The sequence below is a fragment of the Mirounga angustirostris genome, unplaced genomic scaffold (genome assembly GCF_029215605.1).
Source record: "Mirounga angustirostris isolate CCGP_5_RB_7025 unplaced genomic scaffold, mMirAng1.0.hap1 SCAF_2, whole genome shotgun sequence".
Taxonomy (NCBI): domain Eukaryota; kingdom Metazoa; phylum Chordata; class Mammalia; order Carnivora; family Phocidae; genus Mirounga; species Mirounga angustirostris.
The window spans coordinates 55,237,021-55,258,770 of NW_026991710.1; the positions used below are offsets into that span (position 1 = coordinate 55,237,021).

The 21,750-nt window shown below is 36.8% G+C and overlaps 1 protein-coding gene across 1 annotated transcript in view; it reads right to left on the reverse strand.

Annotated features, from left to right (window-relative positions):
* Positions 1-360: 360 nt before the first annotated feature.
* LOC123848929 (transmembrane protease serine 11E-like) overlaps positions 361-21,750 on the reverse strand; it is a 44,914-nt gene continuing 23,524 nt past the window's right edge. The window contains exons 6-11 of the mRNA XM_045881788.1: positions 19,342-19,505; positions 15,859-15,897; positions 12,922-13,099; positions 11,728-11,987; positions 11,000-11,142; positions 361-522 (exon numbers count right to left, since the gene is read on the reverse strand). Of these exons, the coding sequence (XP_045737744.1) occupies positions 361-522; positions 11,000-11,142; positions 11,728-11,987; positions 12,922-13,099; positions 15,859-15,897; positions 19,342-19,505 (946 nt within the window). The remainder of the gene's footprint in view (positions 523-10,999; positions 11,143-11,727; positions 11,988-12,921; positions 13,100-15,858; positions 15,898-19,341; positions 19,506-21,750) is intronic.

The following is a 21,750-nucleotide window of genomic DNA, read 5'->3' on the forward strand; positions in this document are numbered from 1 at the left end:
TACATTTCCTTTCACTCTGTCCTGCACCTTGAAAGTGGAGATTTACTAAGAAGAGAGAAACTGGGGAAATGAAAGAAGGAATCACTTCAAATTGTAGATATGCATAAGAAATTTATGTCAACAAGCCAAAATTTTGATGACAAAACTTCTAGAAAACAAATGAATGCAAAGTGGGACAGAATCTATCTGCAGAAGCAGGATGCTTAGTGTGGAGCAGAGTTAGGAAGGAAATATATGCATCAAGCAGACAGTTTAGTTAGATGGGTCAGATCCGAGGGACCTGCAAGACTTCTGTGATTCTGTATCTCTGAGAATGGCCCATACACAAAAATGTGCTCCATTCTACTAGGGTTTTCTCTCTTAGATACCAGTTTTGGAACGGATCCAGTCCCGGAAAGCAGTCACTCTAGTGTAAACACCGGGCTTATTAGGTTGTGCACATTCATCTCCCCAGCTCACTATTCCAACAAGATACCAGATATCTCTAGCATCTGGACTAACCAGTGGTCCTCCGGAGTCACCCTACAGGAGAAGGGAGAGATTAGTAATTAATAATTCAGTTCATTACAGCAGTATTCTTTATTTTTCTAACGAGTTTAATGAAAGGGGTGGTATTCAAAAGTTTTCAGTGTTCTCAAATGCAGAAGCAATTCTCCATGTCAGGAATTCACATAAGGGAGAAGGTCCACTACCTAGAGTATTGGCTTACATTCACAGGTCAGTACACTGAAATTAAAGGCACCATGTCTTTGGATAACAATACTCTTATCTGGTATATCTGAGAAGATAATTCCTCATATTCCTTATCAGTGTGACATTGCTCCCAAAAGAATGGTGACAAGTCTATTACTGATAAAAAGCACAGACACTAGAGTCAGACAGAGTCAGACACCTGGGCCTAAATCTCAAGTCTGCTCTTCCAGCGGGCTAAGACCTTTAATTTACATATTTAATGCTCTTAATAATACCTACCTCCAGTGATAATTTTGAAGATTATGTAAGACAGTAAGTATAAAGTGCTTAGCATGGAGCCTGCCATAAATCAGAACTTAGTAAATACATGTTTAAAATCAGAAATTCCAATTATTTAAGCCTTGTTAACTCTAAAGAGCTGTTTCTTTATACAGGTCATAAAAACAAGGTACAGGATGATTTTTCCTCAAAATCCTGGGGTCTCTAATAGTGACCACCCATTAAGTGTTCAGCACTCTATGGAGCTCTTAATTAATTACATATTATCTCATTAACTTGTGTAATTCTGGCAACAAAATGTGAAGTTTCATTTTCTCCATTTTAGCAATAAGGAAACCAAAACTCACAGAAATTAAGTAATTTGCCTGATGGTACATGCTATTCAGGGGCAGAAATGAATTTGAATCCAGAGCAATCTAACTCAGAAGCCCAGATTTCTTCCCCTGCATTATATTAACTTCCTTGTGCATTTTCTTTTGTTCATGTAAAAATATTAAGTAATACTAATAGGAACTGAATTTGTAATAATGTGTCTGTAATTTTTAAATCAATTAACAATAAGTGTTTACCTATATCCTCAAAGTCATAGGAGATGTCAAAAGAGTGTAAATACATGAGCCTTGCCCTCAGGTAGCATACAAATAAATCATTTTGATAATTGAAGCCCAAGGCTATATGAAAGCAGAGCAGATCAGGATGAAGAAATAGACGATTCCAGAGATCACAAAATTTAAATCTATTTAATAGAAAGGTGCAAATGAGTCTGAAAATAACGTAATTAAGGAAAAAAGATAGCAGTGTACTTAACAACCTTACAAGGTGCATCAGGTGATGTCCACCAACAAGTTTCAAAAGATAGTCTGTCCTGCTAAAACTAGTTAGCTTACACATGATGGGTGAATGGGGGAGTTATATCAGTATAAGCTAGAAATTGTGATGGTTTATATGTGTTTTGTCTTCGGCAGAGAAGCCAGAATAATGAGAGTAGAATTATAATCTTCAGAAGAAGAGGAAAAAGCTCTCAACTGAGCCGTTGCACAGACAGAGGTTTTTGGGGCTTCACTTTTTTTTTTTAAAGATTTTATTTACTTATTTGAGAGAGTGAGTGAGAGAGAGCACAAGCTGGGGGAGGGGCAGAGAGAGAGGGAGGAGCAGACTCCCCACTGAATAGGGAGTCTTGGGGTTCTACTTAAAGAAAGTATTTAAAAAGTGCCTGTGCCCTGGACTTCCCCTGCCAGAGAAGCACACCACAGCCTCACTCCGTTCACGGATCCTGGCAGGTTGCACTTTCTCCTCTGCTCAGGGTTACTCTTGCATGTTCATTGTCTCAGCCCCAGCAAGCTGGTACTTCCACTCTGTCGTTCCTGTGCGTTTTTAACAAACCCTAAGTCAGCCACCAGCCACCCGCCACCCTGGGCATTCTGCCTGCCCACACTCTCCAAGTTATTTTTCGAGATACAGTTTTGCTGCTGTTGTTAATTCTCTGGGTACAAAGTTGCAGAGCCTTTGAGGGCTCTGTTGGTCTGTCTCTAGCCCTATTTTTCCATAAATCCTGTTCTTTTTAGTGAGTGGTTTAGTGAGAAACAGGAAGTTTAATCAAGAATGTACATATCATAACAGAAACTTTTGAAACTAGGAAGCCAAACCAGGAAGCAAATTTAGTGGTTAAGATATGAAGTAATGATGGAATAGACTAGGGTGTTAAACAGAAAGAATGGGGTCAGAGATACATTTGAAAAACATGGTAAAGGGGAAAAATATCTCCTAAGACTTAACTGATTATATGTGAAGAAGATCTAAGAGTAAAAGAAGACTTCAACAATAATGAAACCCAGTAACATAAAGGAGAAACTTGAAAATGGAAAAACAGATATAGGCATACCTCACTTTATTATGCTTTCTTTATTGCACTTTACAGATACTGTATTTTTTACAAATAGAAGGTTTGTGGCAATCCTTTGTCAAGCAACTCTATTTGTGTCATTTTTCCATTTTGTGTCCCTGTGTCACAGTTCAGTAATTCTCGCAATATTTCTAACTTTTTCATCATTATTATATTTACTATGGTGATCTGTGATCAATGATCTTTGATATTACTATTGTAATTGTTTTGGGGTGCTATGAACTGTGCCCATATAAGAGGGGAAGCTTAATAAATGTGTGTGTTCTGACTGCTCCACCAACCAGACATTCCCCCATCTCTTTTCCTCTCTTCAGGCCTCCCTACTCCCCAAAACACAACAATATTGAAATTAAGCCAATTAATAACTCTACAATGGCCTCTAAATGTTCAAGTGAAAGGAAAGTTGTGTGTTTCTCACTCTAAACCAAAAACTAAAAATAATTAAGCTTAATGAGGAAGCAAGTCAAAAGCTGAGATAGGCTGAAAGCTAGGCCTCTTGAGTCAAACATCCAAGTTACTAATACAAAGGAAAAGTTCTTGAAGGAAATTAAAATGGCCACTCCAGTGAATACATGAATGATAAGAAACCAAACACACTTACTTTTGATATGGAGAGAGTTTTAAATTGAAAATCTTCAGGAAAGAAATCACCATTCTAGATGCCTTTAAGAACATTTATGATTCATGGGAAGAGGTCAAAATATCAACATTAAATGGAATTTGGAAGAAGTTGATTTCAACCCTTACGGATGACTTTGGTGTTTGAGACTTCAGTGGATGAAGTCACTGCAGATATGGTGCAAACAGCAAAAGTGGAGCCTGAAGATGGGACTGAATTGCTACAATCTCATGATAAAACTTGAATGGACAAGGAATTGCCTCTTATGGATGAACAAAGAAAGTGGTTTCTTGAGATGGAATCTACTCCCAGTGAAGATGTTGTGAAGATTGTTGAAATTGCAAAAAAGGTTTTAGAATATTATATAAACTTAGTTGGTAAGGCAGTGGCAGAGTTTGAGATGACTGACTCCAATTTGAAATAAGTTCTATTGTGGATAAAATGCTATCAAACAGCATCGCATGCTATAGAGAAATCATTCATGAAAGGAAAATCTATCTATGTGGCAAACTTCATTATTGTCTTATTTTGAGAAATTAACTCAGCCACCCCAACCTTGAACATCCACCACCCTGATCAGTCAGCAGCCATCAACACTGAGGCAATGTCCTCCAGAAGCAAAAAGATTACAACTCACTGAAAGCTCAGATGATGATTAGCAACTTTTAGCAATAAAGTACTTTTAAATTATGGTATGTGCATTGGTTATTTTAAACAATGTTATTGCATACTTAATAGACTATAGTCTAGTGTAAACATAACTTTTATATATACTGAGAAACCAAAAAATTCATTTGACTCGATTTATTGTGATAGTCTGGAATGGAACCCACAATATCTTCAAAGGATGCCTATAATGTGTCATAATGCCTGTTGAGTTTGAGATGGCACATACACAGATTTTAGTCTTATACTGAACATTAAAACTTATAAATGAAAATGGTTTTGGAGTAGGTGGAAATGTGAGACTGAATTGGGCAAGAGTTTAATTCTGATTATGTAGTTTTGGAAGTCATTAAAGAGACAGCTGAGTTCAGAGAAAAGATAGTTTCTTTCAGTGAGTATATAGAGAAGTGAGAAAAATTTCACCTAAGACCTGAGTCTTGATGGATAGTGAGTCTTAGAGAGGGGGGGAGAAAAAGAAACCAAAACAAGGAACCAGAAATGAGTGATGGGAGAAAGAGGAGGGGAAATCAGCATATTTCAGGATCATAGAACTCAAAGAAGAATCATATTTTAAGAAAGAGGCAATAGCCAAATGGCACTGAGATGAGAAAGAGTAGGAGATCCAAGGAAAGATTTTTGCATATGATGTTACTGATGATTTTTGAGATCTTTAAAATATATGGAACTGGTCAAGTGTCAAAAATTGTGGACACTAGACATAAAATGGGAAAAAAAACTGGTACCAGAGAGAGGAAAAAAATGGTTTCCAGAGATAGGAAAGCATGGTTTTGTAATCAGAGTTAAACTTAGTTCCTTCTCTTTAATTCCCCAAATGTATAAGGAACATTCACACCTAATACCATCATAGAAGTGGCATTGGACAGTAAGGGACATATTTGCAGATGAAATTATATGACATCTGGGATTTACTTCAAAAAAGATCTGAAAAAATAGGGTGGGGAAGGAAGAGTTGAGAGGATTGTGTTAAGATATATAAGGATAAAGTAAAATTGGCCATGAGTTGATAATTGTTGAAGCTAGGTTATGAGTACATCGGGGTTCATTATACAGCTCTCTCTACTTATGCATACAGTTGAAATTTTCTGTAATAAAAAATTTAGAATACTAAAGAGGCATATAGCTGTATGCTTAATGTGCACTCCTCTCAGACTTTTAGGAAGGAAGTTGCCATAAATAGAAGCTGAGATATTTGAATGGAGATCATAAATGATGATCACAAATGCAAAATCACAAGTTTTAGTAAAGTTAGAGGCAAATGTGATGAAGGAGATTAAGACAACAGAACATCTAGAATATCTAAACTATGATTCTATGACTGTCAAGAAGCCAAATAAAATATAATTGATTCTTTCTATTCACAGCAGTTGTTTTTTATGAAGTTGCCACAAACCCAGAATTAGTGAATACTGAATCATTGCCTCCTGGGGGAAATAAAGGGTTTGATTTCCATGAGTCTCTGGTCATATTTTCATCAACTGATCAACACATAACCATATTTTATGTATGTTTCTGTTTAAAGACACATTATTTAAGATATATTATTAATTCATCAATGTTGAACTCATAGCCAATAGCTCTGTAACTTATGCCTGAATGATGCTTACCTAACACACATATTTTCTCAATAAGGCACATCGCTGCCTTCTTGTACTTTACTTCGGCACTATACTTGGGGACTATTTTAAACAGCAAAGCCACCAACAAAAGCACAAAAATGAGGAAAATGTGGCATTAAATAGACCAAAAAAGGGACACAAGTTTATGGTGTGAAAGCTGAAACAAGAAGGCAGTCCATCTCCTTTTTTGACCTCAGGTGGGAACATGCGCATTGGGTGACTCAAATTTTTTGCCACTCTGCATGTGTTCATGAATGATCACAAAAGTGCCTTGATGATTGATTTGGGGTTCACAAACAAATTTTAGCAAATAGGTGAATTCATAAGTACAGTATCTGCAAATAATGAAGATTATGTGTATATTTTCAAGTGACTCTTGTATTAAATTGGTTTTATTTTAGTATTTTATTCACAGGATCAACTTTGAATTTTCTGTAGAATTTTGTAACGGGACCAATCTATATTGTTCCATGTCTTCCTCCAGGAATAATCAAGGTCTCAGAGGAGACAAAGAAACACAATGAGTTAAGTCTAATCTTGAGTGTTTGCCAGGAGTGTGGAGAAAGGTTAACTGGGTGAAAGAGTTTAATATAGCAGATTGAACAATGCTGAACTGACTGACCCAGAGGTGAAAGTTGGGAATGGACGATGGTGAAGTTGGTCATAGATTAAGTGAAGTAAAACCAATGAAAGCAAAAAAACAACAAACAAACAAAAACAGGTGCAGTGTGTATGTGAGAGAGAAAAAACATGAAAACCTGAAAAAAAATTCTTAGAAATGAATGATATGCCACTGTATGGACCTAGATTGGAAAACATACAGAATAACATGTCATTTCAAAACCAATTTGAAGCTTAGAGGAGTGCACATTAAACATAAGATCTATCAAATCATGAAATTAAAATTATAGGAGTATTTACAGGTGTACCCAAGGAATCAGTATTGGCTTTGATTCTATCAGCAATGTGGATGAAGACGTAGAGGTCATAGCTGTCATAGTGGGCAAAGTCACGTTGACGGTGCTAGCCTATATACTGGAAAGCAAAAGCAGGGTTCAAAATGATGTCTATGCTCTGGACCAAGATAAAATAGAATTACTTTTTTTTTACCCAAACTAAATTTAAAAGATAATAATTAATTAATTTTTTAAAAACCAGACTTTAGAAATAAATATAAAAAATTCTGAAAGGTAGATAGAAGAAGCCAGGAAAGCTAGGAACCTTAGGACTCAAGGAATGACACAACAGTGAGCTCCCTGAATTTACTTTTTTCCTCCACTTATCCTGAACATAGAGCTTAAAAAAATGTCAATCTAGCAACCTGCCAACAGATACAGATGAAAAAGAAGCCTCAAGAAAAGCTTTCTCTCTCCAGTCAAAGAAACGAAAAGGGGGCAAACTATGGAGAACAAAAAACTTTTAGATAATATCTGCTCTACTCCAGCCAAACACAGAAAAAACTGTGGCCCCATCCCAACCCCCATCAGCAAAGGCAAAGTAGGGAGCCTAGACTTCTATCCCTACCAGGCTATAAGAAGGCCCACTCCCCAACCAGAGAAGGCTGAGTTGGAAACCAGACTTTCATTTCTGCCAGATGATAATGAAACTCTTCTCTCTCTTTCTTATGGGGACCAGCTGGGAAGCATAGATTACAACTCAGGGGAAATGAGGCCTACCTCTCTCACTCAGTTAGGGTGATGTCAGAGGAGACCTAGTGGAAAGTCAGGGCTTTCCCCACTGCCAACAGTAATGAGGCCACTACCTCATGATGTCTGTGGAGGCCACAAAGGGAACAGTAACAAGGTTCTCCCAGCCAGAGTGATATCAGAGGAAGCTTAATACAGAGCCTAAAATTCCACCTCCATCCAGCAGTAACAAAGCTCTTCTCCCCTACCTGGGTGTCAAAGGAGGATGAGTAGGAAATGAGATAGGATCTACCTACTCCATCCAGTGTTATGTCAGAGGAAGCATGCTAAAACAGAAGAATTTAAATAAGATCCAGAGTCTTATAATACTCAAAATGTCCAAGATATACCTGGAAATCACTTACCATACAAAGAACTAGGAAAATCTCAACTTGAATGAGAAAAGACAATCAACAGATACTGACACTGAGATGATACAGATATTGGTATTTTCTGACAAAATTTTAAAGCAGCCATGACAAAAATGTCTTAATGAGCAATTACCACTATGCTTGAAACAAATTAAAAAACAAGACGTTTCAGCAAAGAAATAGCAGATATACAGAAAGATCAAATGAATATATTAGACTGAAAAATGCAATAATCAAAAAACTGATTGGATGGGCTCAATAGGACAAAGATGACAGAAAAGAGAATCAGTGATCTTGAAGATAGAATGATAGAAATTATCCAGTCTGGGGGCACACAGCGCTGAGTGTGGCTCAGTTGTTAAGCATCTGTCTTCCACTCAGGTCATGATCCCAGGGTCCTAGGATCAAGCCCTGCATCAGGCTCCCTGCTCCATGGGAAGCCAGCTTCTCCCTTCCCTACTCCCCCTGCTTGTGTTCCCTCTCTCACTGTCTCTCTCTCTGTCAAATAAATAAATAAATAAATCTTAAAAAAAAAAAAAGAAATTATCCAGTCTGAGCAATAGAATCAGGAATGGGGGAGAAAAATAAACAAAAGCTCAGGGACCTCTGAGCCTGTGACAAAAGAACTAACATTCCTATTATTTGACTCCCAGAAGGATACAAAAAAGAAAGTGGGGCTGGGAAAGCATTCAGAGAAATAATGGCTGAAAATTTCCCAAATTTGTCAATGGACATAAATCTGCACATCCAAAAGCTGAGTAAAGATATTTTATTTATTGATAAAAATTTTTAAAAATTAAATAAAAAATAAGTAAAAAACATGAGTAAACACCAAACAGGATAACCCAAAGAAATCCATGCCAAGACACATAATCAAACTTCTGATAACTAAAGACAAAGAAAAATCTTGAACACAACAATACAGAAATGGCAGCTCATCTATAGGGAAAAAACAATTCTAGTAAATAGCACATTTCTCACCAGAAATCACAGAAGCCATGATCTAAATGATGAAAGAAAAGAATTGTCAATCCCAAATTCTATATCTGACAAAATTATGCTTCAGGAATGAGTAAGAAATAAAGAATTTTACACACAGAAAATCTGAAGGAATTTGTCATCAGCAGATCTACACTAAAAAAAAAAAAGGCTAAAGGAAGTTTCTAAAACAGAAAAGGAATGATAAAAAATATCTTAGAAAACCAGGAAGGAATAAAGAACAAAATTATGAATAAATAATAAATAAATAAATAAATAAATAAATAAATAAAATTCCCTTCTACTCTTGAGTTTCTAAGTTATGTTTGGAACTTGAAGCAAAAAGGTTATCTAATGTGGTTCTCAATGTGATGTAGATGAAATATTAAAATTTACATCAATATTATCATTATAAATGGGGGAAGGTAAAGAGGCTTAAGGGGAGGTAAGTTTTCTATTCTACGCTCCATTTGAACTAGTAAAATCTCAACACCAGTAGATTGTGATAAGTTATGTATATACAACTTAGAGGAACCACAAAAATTTTTCCACAGAGATAGCCTAGTCAAAAATACTAATCGATAAATAAAAATGGAATTCTTTAAAAAGCTACATAAGTATGATTCTATTTATATAGCACTCTCAAAATTACAAAATTGTAGAGATGGAAAACAGATTCATGATTGGCAGGTGTTAGTGATGAAAGAGTGATACAGGGTTGACATCGGCCATAGCAACTGCTTTCTAGATATGTCTCTAGAGGCAAGGAAAACAAAAGCAAAAATAAACTATTGGGACTTCATCAATTATTCAACAATAAAAAGCTTCTGCACAACGAAGGAAACAATCAACAAAACCACAAGGCAACCTACAGAATGGAAGAAGTTTTTTGCAAATGACATATCTGATAAGGGATTAGTATCCAAAATATATAAAGAACTTATAAAACTCAAGACCCAAAAAATGAATAATCCAATTTAAAAATGTGAAGAGGACATGAATGGACATTTTCCCAAAGAAGACATACTGGTGGCCAATGGACATATGAAAAGATGCTCAACATCACTCATCATCAGGGAAATGCATGTCAAAACCACAATGAGATATCACCTCACACCTGTCTGAATGAATAAAATCAGCAATACAAGAAACAACAGGTGCAGGCAAGGATGTGGAGAAAGGAGAATCCTCCTACACTGTTTGTGGGAATGCAAGCTGGTGCAGCCACTCTGGAAGACAGTAGGGAGGTTCCTCAAAATGTTAAAAAATAGAACTACCCTATGATCCAGCAATTGCACAATGAGGTATTTACCCAAAGAATACAGAAATACTAATTCAAAGGGATACATGAACCCCAATGTTATAGCAGCATTATCTACAATGGCCAAATCATGGAAACAGCCCAAATGTCCACTGACTGGTGAATAGATAAAGAAGATGTAGTATATATATAATAGACTATTACTCAGCCACAAAAGAGAACAAAATCTGCCATTTGCAATGACATCAATGGAGCTAGAGAGTATTATGCTAAGTGAAATAAGTCAGTCAGAGAAAGACAAATACCATATGATTTCCTCATATGCAGAATTGAAGAAACAAAAAAAGCAAAGAGAAAAAAAGAGAAAGGGAGGCAAACCAAGAAACAGACTTTTAACTATAAAGAACAAACTGATGGTTACCAGAGGGGAGTGGGTGGGGGGAATGGGTGAAATAGGTGATGGAGATTAAGGAGTGCACTTGTTGTGATGAGCACTGGGTGTTGTATGGAATTGTTGAATCACTGTATTGTACACTGGCAACTAATATTACACTGTATGTTAACTAACTGGAATTTAAATAAAAACTTAAGAAAAAAAAGAAAGTGATAGAGAAGTAGGTGTTACTATAAAGGAGATCTTTGTGGTGATGGAATAGTTCTCAATTGCAGTGATGGTTACACAAATCTGCCCATGTAACAAAATGCCATTGACTAGAAGCACACATTGCACCAATGTCAATTTCTTAACTTTTATATTATACTATGGGAATGTGAGATGTAATGTTTGGGGAAAATGAGGTGAAGAATATATGAGACTCCTCTGTAAACTTTCTATAAATCTATAATGATTTCAAAATAAAAAGTGAACAAAAAATTCTGCAGCATACTAATAGGTCAAACCACGTACCTGGCACGCATCTCTTTTTCCTTTCAAGGAGCCAGCACATAACATCCTAGGAGTTATGGCACCATTGTAAGATTGGGGTTCGTTACAGGTTTGAGTGTCTATGAGATCCACTTGTACTTGCCAAAGATGATTTTGACTACCACCTAAAGGGAGAAAATAGTCTTTATATTTGTATATATACATATACTCTATAAACCTCAAGAAAATCATAATTATTGGATGAGATGGCAATATAGGATATGTCTTTTTTTCAGGTACAGTCATATTTTGGGGGAAAAATTTTCCTAACTACTTTAAATGAAAAGGTAGGTACCTATTAGAGAATCTCAAGTTGTTTCAGTGATTTCCATCCCACGGCAAAAGTTAGAATGTAATTTCCGTAGGGAGAATAGTGACCCTATGATTCTCGCATCTTCACAATTTAGTATATTAATGATCCCCAATCTCTTCTGTGGTTAATTCCCTAGTAAAAAGTTCAGCCATATTTACTATTTCAGACCCTTACCAAGCACCATTACTACAATAGTAGTGAGGCACTTTATAGTAAACTAAAGCAATGAAGAAATGTATGTGTCTTCTAAATGACCTAGTTCACAAATAGTGTCTGACTTGCTCAGGTCCATATGACCAACGCACCAACATATTTTGGCATAATGACATTCCATTCTTTAAATGCCTTAGAATACCAAATCGGGTTACTATGGTTTGATTTCTCTTCAGATGCTCACCATCATTTTGCAGGGCTCCAAATCCTGTCACAAACATCTCATTGCCTGGGTGGAACTCATGGGATGCATCAGGGAGACAAATCCTATGTACTGCATTTGTGTAGGGAACAGGGCTAGAAAGCTCTGCAACTGAAATATCATAGTCATGTGATGGGTACTTATATTTTTCATGGACAAATATCCTTCGAAGGCCTTGTTTCATCTTTGGAGGCTTTATTGTTACTCCAAAGGAAACGGTCCATCTGTCTGGGTTCTTATACCTGAGGAAAAAGTACAAAGAATAAATTTCACTTCACCATACTACCAATGTAATGACTTATATTAAACGATTTAGGCTGCTGGTGTCAATATAAGTTTTCTTTTTAAAAAGACAATTTCTATATAAAGAAACAAACTCTTTCTAATCTGAGAATTAGGCTCGGGAGTAACATCAGGTAGAAAAACCACAGTGGTATGTTTTTTAGGAGATACATGCCACACTGCATCTAAATTGCTCACCCCAGATCCTAGGGCTTTTTGACATTTTTAGGAATCAGTGATTCCAAGAGACATGTGGAAAGCATATTTTATACAGAATGAAAGGACTAAATGTATTCTATGCACCATGTTCCCTACCCACAAACATTTACATTTCTCTGAAAACTGAAAAAGCTACACATAAATATAACTAAACATTACTATCCTGTATACATAGTCATTTTGTATTGGGTTGAAAGGTCTCTATTCTTTGGAATACAACTAGTCAAGTTACTCAGCTGAATTTGTTACTACCAAATTTCTTCATACTTAATACTTTCTTGCCATGTGAAATTTCCCCACTGAGATCAAACCTTCCATCCCCTATCCCCATCTCTGATAAATATACAGCAGAGAGATATGGCTCTTTGACATCAAGCTGAAAGTCAAAAAATGACTTTAAAACTTTAAAACTCCTGCTTCCTTTGACAAGTTATTATTTATTTATCAATGGATAATTTATCTCCATGTAGTTTGATGCCATTTCCATTTCCAGGCTATTAAACCTCTTATTAAGGTTTATGAGTGTCCCACTCTTTGTGATGTATATTTTATCTTTATATTAAACTCATCTCTTTCCAACTTCATGAGGTATTTCCTTCCTGCCAAGCCCCAATGCACTTTGCTTACAAGTCATTCACAAGCCAGTCATTCACAAGCCAGTCATTCAGGACTTACGTTCTAAAGCAGTGAGCAGCACTCACAAGCCATGTGCTATTAATTAAAGTTGCTCCACAGCGATGGATTCCATCCCACTGCAGACTAGCTTGCCACGGCCATTCACCCTCTTCTACCTGTGTCCCACCGATGATCCTGACACTCTGACTTGTAGTTTTACTCCTTCGTGTCCCACAGCCTGTCAAAGAGAAATGATGCCTTACCTAACAGTTGCTTTTAAGTATCAAATTGTGTCACTATCTCAAATTTCCTTTGAACTTTGTGCTCCAATAGTATCAAATATTTTCTCTTGTTCTTACTTTTCCTTCAAATATAGCGGTTCACTAATTTAACAATTATTCATCTTGTAAGATTGAAGTCAATCATTACCTCCTCTAGGATGCCTTCTCTAACAATTGCCCTGGATTACTTATGGCTCTTTAGATACTTCCATTATCATCGTCATCTTCATCATTATTTTTTTAATTTAATTTAATTTTATTATGTTATGTTAGTCACCATACATTACATCATTAATTTTTGATGTAGTGATCCACGCTTCATTGTTTTCGTATAACACCCAGTGCTCCATGCAGTACGTGCCCTCCTTAATACCCATCACCAGGCTAACCCATCCCCCCACCCCCCTCCCCTTCTACAACCCTCAGTTTGTTTCTCAGAGTCCATAGTCTTTCATGGTTTGTCTCCCCTTCCGATTCCCCCCCTTCATTTTTCCCTTCCTTCTCCTAATGTCCTCCATGCTATTCTTTATGTTCCACAAATAAGTGAAACCGTATGATAATTGACTTTCTCTCCTTGACTTATTTCACTTAGCATAATCTCCTCCAGTCCCATCCACGTTGATGTAAAAGTTGGGATGGCTGAGTAATATTCCATTATATATATGGACCACATCTTTATCCATTCATCGGTTGAAGGACATCATGGCTCTTTCTACAGTTTGGCTATTCCGGACATTGCTGCTATGAACATTGGGGTGTATATGGCCCTTCTTTTCACTACATCTGTATCTTTGGGGTAAATACCCAGTAGTGCAATTGCTGGGTCATAGGGTAGCTCTATGTTTAAGTTTCTGAGGCACCTCCACACTGTTTTCCAAAGTGGCTATACCAACTTGCATTCCCAATTCCCACCAACAGTGTAAGAGGGTTCCCCTTTCTCTGCAACTTCTCCAACATTTGTTGTTTCTTGCCTTGTCAATTTTTGCCATTCTAACTGGTGTAAGGTGGTATCTCAATGTGGTTTTGATTTGAATTTCCCTGATGGCTAATGATGATGAACATTTTTTCATGTGTCTGTTAGCCATTTGTATGTTTTCTTTGGAGAAGTGTCTGTTCATGTCTTCTGCCCATTTTATGACTTGATTATTTGTTTTTTGGGTCTTGAGTTTGAGAAGTTCTTTATAGATCTTGGAAATCAGCACTTTGTAGTGTCATTTGCAAATATCTTCTCCCATTCTGTGGGTTGCCTCTTCATCTTCATCATTATCATCATCTCTCTCTCTATATGTGTGTATATATACATACATAGCTATATATGTCTGTCTCTATATGCATGTATATATGCTAATATAGTTACCAGTACTAATTATATATATACTAGTTATATATATTATATATACACTATTTAAATATATTATTTATATAAAAACATTGTAACAGGTTTATATATATATACACTAACATAGTGTATATATACCAATTATAATATAGCATATATATACATATATATCTTGATTTCATATATACGTATATTACATATTTATATATATTATATATATACATACATATATATTATATATATACATACATATATATACATATATATATAGTTTATAACAGGGTTTCTCAACCTTGGCATTACTGACATTTTGAGATCGATAATTCTTTGTTGTGGATGACTGACTGTGCTGTGCATCACAGGATATTTAGAAGAATCCCTGGCTATACATATTAGATGCCAGTAGCATCCCCCCTGCAATCATGATAACCAAAATGTCACAGTGGAGCATGACCCTGTGGGGGTCAAAATTGCCCCTGTTTGAGAACAATTGCTTTAGAATTATGTGTTCATGTATTAGTTTCATACATCTAGTCTCATTAGAGTATGAGCTGCTTTAGGCAGGGATTATATCTCATCCATTTTATATCCCTTTTGCCTAATACACCACTAGCACACAACAGTTTCACAATAAATATTGGTGGCAAGAATATACACCATTGAGGTAACAGGATTATTCTTTGGTCTCATGTTTAATCAAGTTTGTGAATTAACCAGTATTCTAAGCTGGTGAGTAGCATAATTCCTTTCATCTTTTTAAGATAAATATATTATATACTAATTCCATAATTATCAAATGTATCCTCTAAATCACGGTGGGGTAGTCTGCTGTAGAGGAAGGGAAATACTAGGCCTAGAGTCAGTACTTTTAAAATATAGATGAAGATATTATCTGGGCCTTCAGTAATTTTATTGATATACACCCCAGCACCATAATTGCCTGAAATTTCCATAGCATGGGATTAAAAACATCATGAAGATTTTATTTAGTGTAGAGTAACAGTAAGTTTCTTCCTATAGCTGAAAAATACCAACATATAGATTACTTTTATATAATCTTTAGAAAATGTTTGTGAGAATGTATTGTAGATATCTGCAGTCAGAACGTTGAGTCTTTTCTCCCTTCTTTAACAACTATACAACTCACTTCCACTACACATCTTCTATAGGCACCCATATATCCATTCCATAGTTCTCCCAATTTTTTTTATTTAGTAATAAAATGTGCCTCAAAGATAAGATAAAGCATCTTGAGCTGTGCACAGACCAATCCAATTTTATTCTGACCCTATAATATCACACAATGTAAGCCTAAGTGATCTAGTGTTAACTTTTTACACTCACGTAATGCAATTTTAATAAATATATTACACTTACAATTGTTCAGAAAGTTGTCTGTTTCTGTCTTGTTGATTTCTGAAATACACAGAAATGGTGAATAAAACAGGGGCAGCACATCAGAATTTCATAATGCCTCTGAGTACTTCAAATAGGAAAGGCTGGTTAATCCCATTGTAAGACAGAATCTCTAGGTTGTAAAAAATAAGAAAAAAATTTTAAAAAGCAACACTGTTAGATTATCATAGAACATGTTCATTGCCTTGGAAAAAGGGAGATATGAACAGTGTTTCTTTAATGTTAACGTGGATAATAGTCACATAAGGAGCATCTTTATACTGTCAATTCCTGTTTCTCTTCCCAAGAATTCTAAGTAGTTTTGCAATGAAACCCAGGAATCTGAGTTTCATACCAGAAAATAAGATGCAGTATTTCCCCCTCTTGGGGAAATAGTATTCTAAATCATAGTATTGATTCCCTAAATGCAATGATATTTTTACTATTATTTCAGGTTTTTTCTTTCACTAAATTCATAGGAATAGTCCCATTTCTATAACAAACCAGAGTGGCAGGTCCATAAATCTGTCCCTCATTTAAAAATAATATTATCCCTTTCTAATCTTCTGCTGAAATTTAGAAAGACAATTTGCCCTCTTTTCAACTCTAGCCCATGGCTCCTTAGCTTATTGACTTCTCGGCAGTCAGGCCCTAACCCTGTGCAAACACTAAGCCAACCAACACATACATAAAACTCTAAGCATTTGGGCACCTGGGTAGCTCAGTCAGTTAGGCATCTGCCTTCAGCTCAGGTCATGATCCCAGGGTCCTGGGATCGAGACTGCATCGGGCTCCCTGGTCAGCGGGGAGCCTGCTTCTCCCTCTCCCTCTGCCTCTCCTCTTGCTTGTGCTCTCTCACTCTTTCTGTCAAATAATTAAACAAAATCTTTGGGGAAAAAAAAAACAAAAAAAATTCTAAGCATTTAATGTCTTGATTCAGTAGATTTCCAAAGACCAAAACTGTTCTCTTTGAATATGGAATAATAGGAATTCTAAATACAAAAATTTCAATGTTAATTTTTCTTTTAGTATTTAATAGTATTGATATTCTAGAAATATTTCTTTTTTACCTTCTCCATTCTGGCTCTTTTTGGGGAAAATGGCTCAAATAAAGAAGTGACCATTTTTCTCAGTAAATATTAAATACCATCACCACTGATCTCTCCATTTCAAATAACCTGTTCTTCCCTATCTCAACCTCTTCCTAGAGAAAGTTCTGGTTTTCCATGTTGATGCTACTAACAGGGCCAGCTTGATGGATGTATATCTACATTGGGTCCTCGACTCGGCATGACTTTCCACTTGGTTTAATGCTCACTGTTTTGAAGTTCCTGATATTTTTTTTAATTTCACAACTTGTGCTTTAAAAATGAAGTCTGATAGAATAATGGGGCATGGCATGAGCAGAGGAGATAGACACAACATATGTGTCTATGGATTCTTGGCACCCCATTTGCATACATAATTTGTGATACCCTATAGGTATCTTGGAACTCAAGAATTCCAGGGGATCCACAATGTTCAGCAAACTCAAATTACAAGGTAAGTGTGTGATGTCTACCACTAAGGAACCAGGGAGCACTGACAGTCCCAGGAGGCCATGCTTTCTGTTTGAAGCAGAGCCTGCTTAGAACACAGAAAGAAGGCAATAGCATTCTACTAGACATAATTATTAGATGACCTTATTATATCCTTTCTTTCTCCCATTTCTTCTTTATAGTAGCCAATAGCTTCTGCTGAAAATAATGGCATAGAAGTACTTTTCAGTTCTTCCTCACTTAAACTGAAGGTAGAGAGCAATGGTAAAATGTGCACATATCAACAAAGGAAATAAATATTGTCAAGCTAGCCTTGTATAGTGTTTCCATTGCTCTGGAAGAGTCAAATTCATGCATATGTGAGCTATGAAATACAGTTGTATAATTTTCATAATTCCATATACTTAAATGCTTTTACATTTACTTTTGAAATTAGTATTTTACAATAAGAAGATGAATAATACAACTCTTTGTAGTAATTTAAAATTTTAATTTTTCCACTTAGAATGGCATTAATTAGCAAACAAAAATACCATGACAAGTCAAGAGAGACTGTAGAAGAAAGAAAAGTCATATTTTAATACTCTTAGCAGTACATTTTTGTTGCTTTTTGAAAAGAGTCCAACATTTTGCACTAGGCAACATAAATTATGTAGCTGGTTCTAATTACTCAAGCCTCCCTTCCTAAGCAAGCAGGGTAGGTGATCAACAGGTCAGGCCTCTAGTTAGGTCTATCAGCTTTTATGCTAGTACCCTATGTTACACTTTCTACTTGTTCCATATCCAATACTGTGTCCACTAGCCACATGTGCCCAGTGAGCTCTTGAAATGTGGCTAGTCTAAACTGAAATGTGCTATAAATATAAAATATACACTAGATTTCAAAGCCTTAGTACAAAAAAGAAAGAATATAAAATATCAGGAATAATTTTTCTATTGACTACTTGTTGAAATAATAATATTTTGATATATTGGGCTAAATATCAAATTATTTAAATGAATTTCACATGTTTACTTTTGCTTTTTTAATGTGGCTACTAGAAAATTTAAGATCATATGATTGGCCTACATGATATTTCTATAGCATTGTTCTATAGCACACAACTTGACTCGTAACCAAACTTTTACTTCCACTGAGGATCTCCTACGTTTCTTTTTTTTTTCCTTTTATCTCCTATGTTTCTTACTTTCTAGTAATGAGGACCTATCCCTGCTTATTTCGTTCCCCTACACCCAACAACAACAAAAAACTCAGACTTTTTAAATTAGTTGTAAAATAAGTATAAATAAAACAAGTCTAAATAAATTATAATTTTTTCATTGGCAAATGGGCTAAGGGAAGAAGTTATAACAAGGTCAATGAAACTTGAAAGCAAATATGTGGATGGCATGAATCTTTTCACACATCATACTTTCTGAACATAAAATGGAAGCAAAAAGAAGAATATACAAAGCCACTTTCTCCATTTATAATTGGCTCCTATAGCTGAAGTGTAAGGCCCAATAAAGGAAAAGAAACCAGGCCTGGAGATAATGACAGACTTGCATAGGAGGCTTAAGTTCAGGGTAGTATTAAAAATAAAATACTTCATTACAACCAATTTATCCCAAAGAAATCCTCCGTTGGTGGCAAGACTCCATAATTAAAGGACATCCAAAACAATTTTTAAAAATCAGTGCCTAGGGGGCACCTCGGTGGCTCAGTCATTTGAGCTTCTGACTCTCGATTTCGGCTCAGGTCATGATCGCGGGTCATGAGATCAAGCCCCGCATATGGCTCCATGCTGGGTGTGGAACCTGCTTGAGATTCTCTCTCTCGCTCTGTCCCTCCCACCTTGCCCCACAAAAAAATCAGTGCCTAAGACCAAAATTAACATGGAGCTGTTCTATGTAAGAGAATTAAACTAAATAAGAGAAATAAACTTACTTTTAATTTCAACTGATTCAGGATCTAATTTAGGGGGTCCTACAGCATCTTGCAGCTTTTCAGGTAGAACATGTTGAATAATTTTGTCACTGGTTTCAGGATCCTCAGTAGAGCGAAATCTAAAAATCAGCAGCATATGAGCCAATACTCCATGTTCCTCTTGACTGTGGACCAAAAAGATAAAAAGAAAAATATGGCTTTAAAAGATATAGTTTGGAATTAGATTTATGGTAATACCACAGTCTATTTTTTTCTTGATCATCCATTTGAAACTCATACATAAAACAAATCCATAATGTAATTTAAAAGATCCAGAGGCATTGAAAGATGGCGGAGGAGTAGGGGACCCTATTTCAACTGGTCCCCAGAATTGAGCTGGATATCTACCAGACCACTCTGAGCACCCACAAAACCAGCCTGAGATGTAAGAAGATCTGGATCTCTACAAACAGAATATCGCAAGCGGTTGGTTTTGAGGTATGAAGCGGGGAGCCCTGATTCCGCAGGCAGATATTGGAGGATAAATGACAGCAGGAGGGAGCCTGGCCGTGGAGATCCTACACCGCTGGTGAGCGACAGCCTTGCTCGCTGGAGACAGGGCACAGACTCGCAGACCAATGGGTGGGTGGAAAGGACTTTAGGGCAGCCCCTGGGGTGGAAACCCAGAGTGGTGGGGTCGCGCGAGCAAACTGGAAGCAGCTGGCAGTTTTAGAAGCACAAAGGGCAGAGACGTGCCCCGACATGGAGGCAGGACTGGGAGCGCTGCGGAGGGGCGCACAACCCAGGATGCTGCAGTTTATAGCAGCACGGACAGAAATGGAGCCGGTGTGGCCTGGAGAGCTCACTGAAGAACAGACTGCAGTCTCTCTGCTCTGAGGCAGAGGGTTGGAAATGGTCTCTTCTGCTTTGACTCGTGGAAAGCTGCCAGGGAAAACCACCAGAGAACAAAAGCCCCCAAAACTGATTCCCCCTGAGCCTGTCCACGCCACAGAGGGGCAGGGCAACTCCGCCCAAACAGGGTTGCCTGAGTAGCAGCATGGCAGGCCCCTCCTCCAGAAGACAGGCTGGGAAAACAAGAGGCCAGCAACCCTAAGGTCCCTGGAAAACAGGTGCATCTTGCTTGGGTTCTGGTCAATAATTTGGACTCTATACATTCCCTCAAACACCCATCAACAGAATGACTAGGAGGAGGAGCCCCCAAAATAGAAAAGACTCAGAGATTATGACTTATGCTGCAGATTTACAAATGGATGAAGTTATAACCAAGATGTCGGAGATGGAATTCAGGCTAGCAAACGTGAAGACAATGGTTAGAATGGAGAAATCAATTAATGGCAACATAGAGTCTCTAAGGGCAGAAATGAGAGGAATTGGCAGAACTTAACAATGCTATCAATGAGATCCAATCCAATCTAGATAATCTAACAGCTAGGGTAAGTGAGGCAGAAGAACGAATAAGAGACCTGGAAGACAATATAATAGATAAAAAGGGAAAAGAGGATGGACCTCATAGATATTTACAGAACATTCCACCCTAAAACAACAGAATAGTCATTCTTCTGGAGCGCACATGGAACTTTCTCCAGAATAGACCATATACTGGGTCACAAATCAGGTCTCAACTGATACCAAAAGATTGAGATTATTCCCTGCATATTCTCAGACCACAATGCTTTAAAACTGGAACTCAATCACAAGAAAAAATTTGGCAGAAATTCAAACACTCGGAAGCTAAAGACCACTCTGCTCAAGAATGTTTGGGTCAACCAGGAAATCAAAGAAGAACTTAAACAATTCATGGAAACCAGTGAGAATGAAAACACATCGGTCCAAAACCTATGGGATACTGCAAAGGCGTCCTAAGGGGGAAATACATAGCCATCCAAGCCTCACTCAAAAAAATAGAAAAATCCCGAATTCAACCAGCTAACTCTACACCATAAAGAACTAGAGAAAAAGCAACAAATGATACCTAAGCCACGTATTAGAAGAGAAATAATTAAAATTGGATCAGAAATCAATGAATTAGAAACCAGAAACACAGTAGATCAGATCAACAAAACTAGAAGTTGGTTCTTCAAAAGAATTAATAAGATCGATAAACCACTGGCCAGACTTAACCAAAAGAAAAGAGAAAGGACCCAAATTAATAAAATTATGAATGAAAGGGGAGAGATCACGACTAACACCAAGGAAATAGAAACAATTATTAGAAATTATTATCAACAACTATATGCCAATAAACTGAGCTATCTGGATGAAATGGAGGCCTTCCTGGAAACCTATAAATTGCCAAGACTGAAACAGGAAGAAACTGACAACCTGAATAGGCCAATAACCAGTAACGAGATTGAAGCAGTGATCAAAAACCTCCCAAAAAACAAGAGTCCAGAGCCTGATGGATTCCCT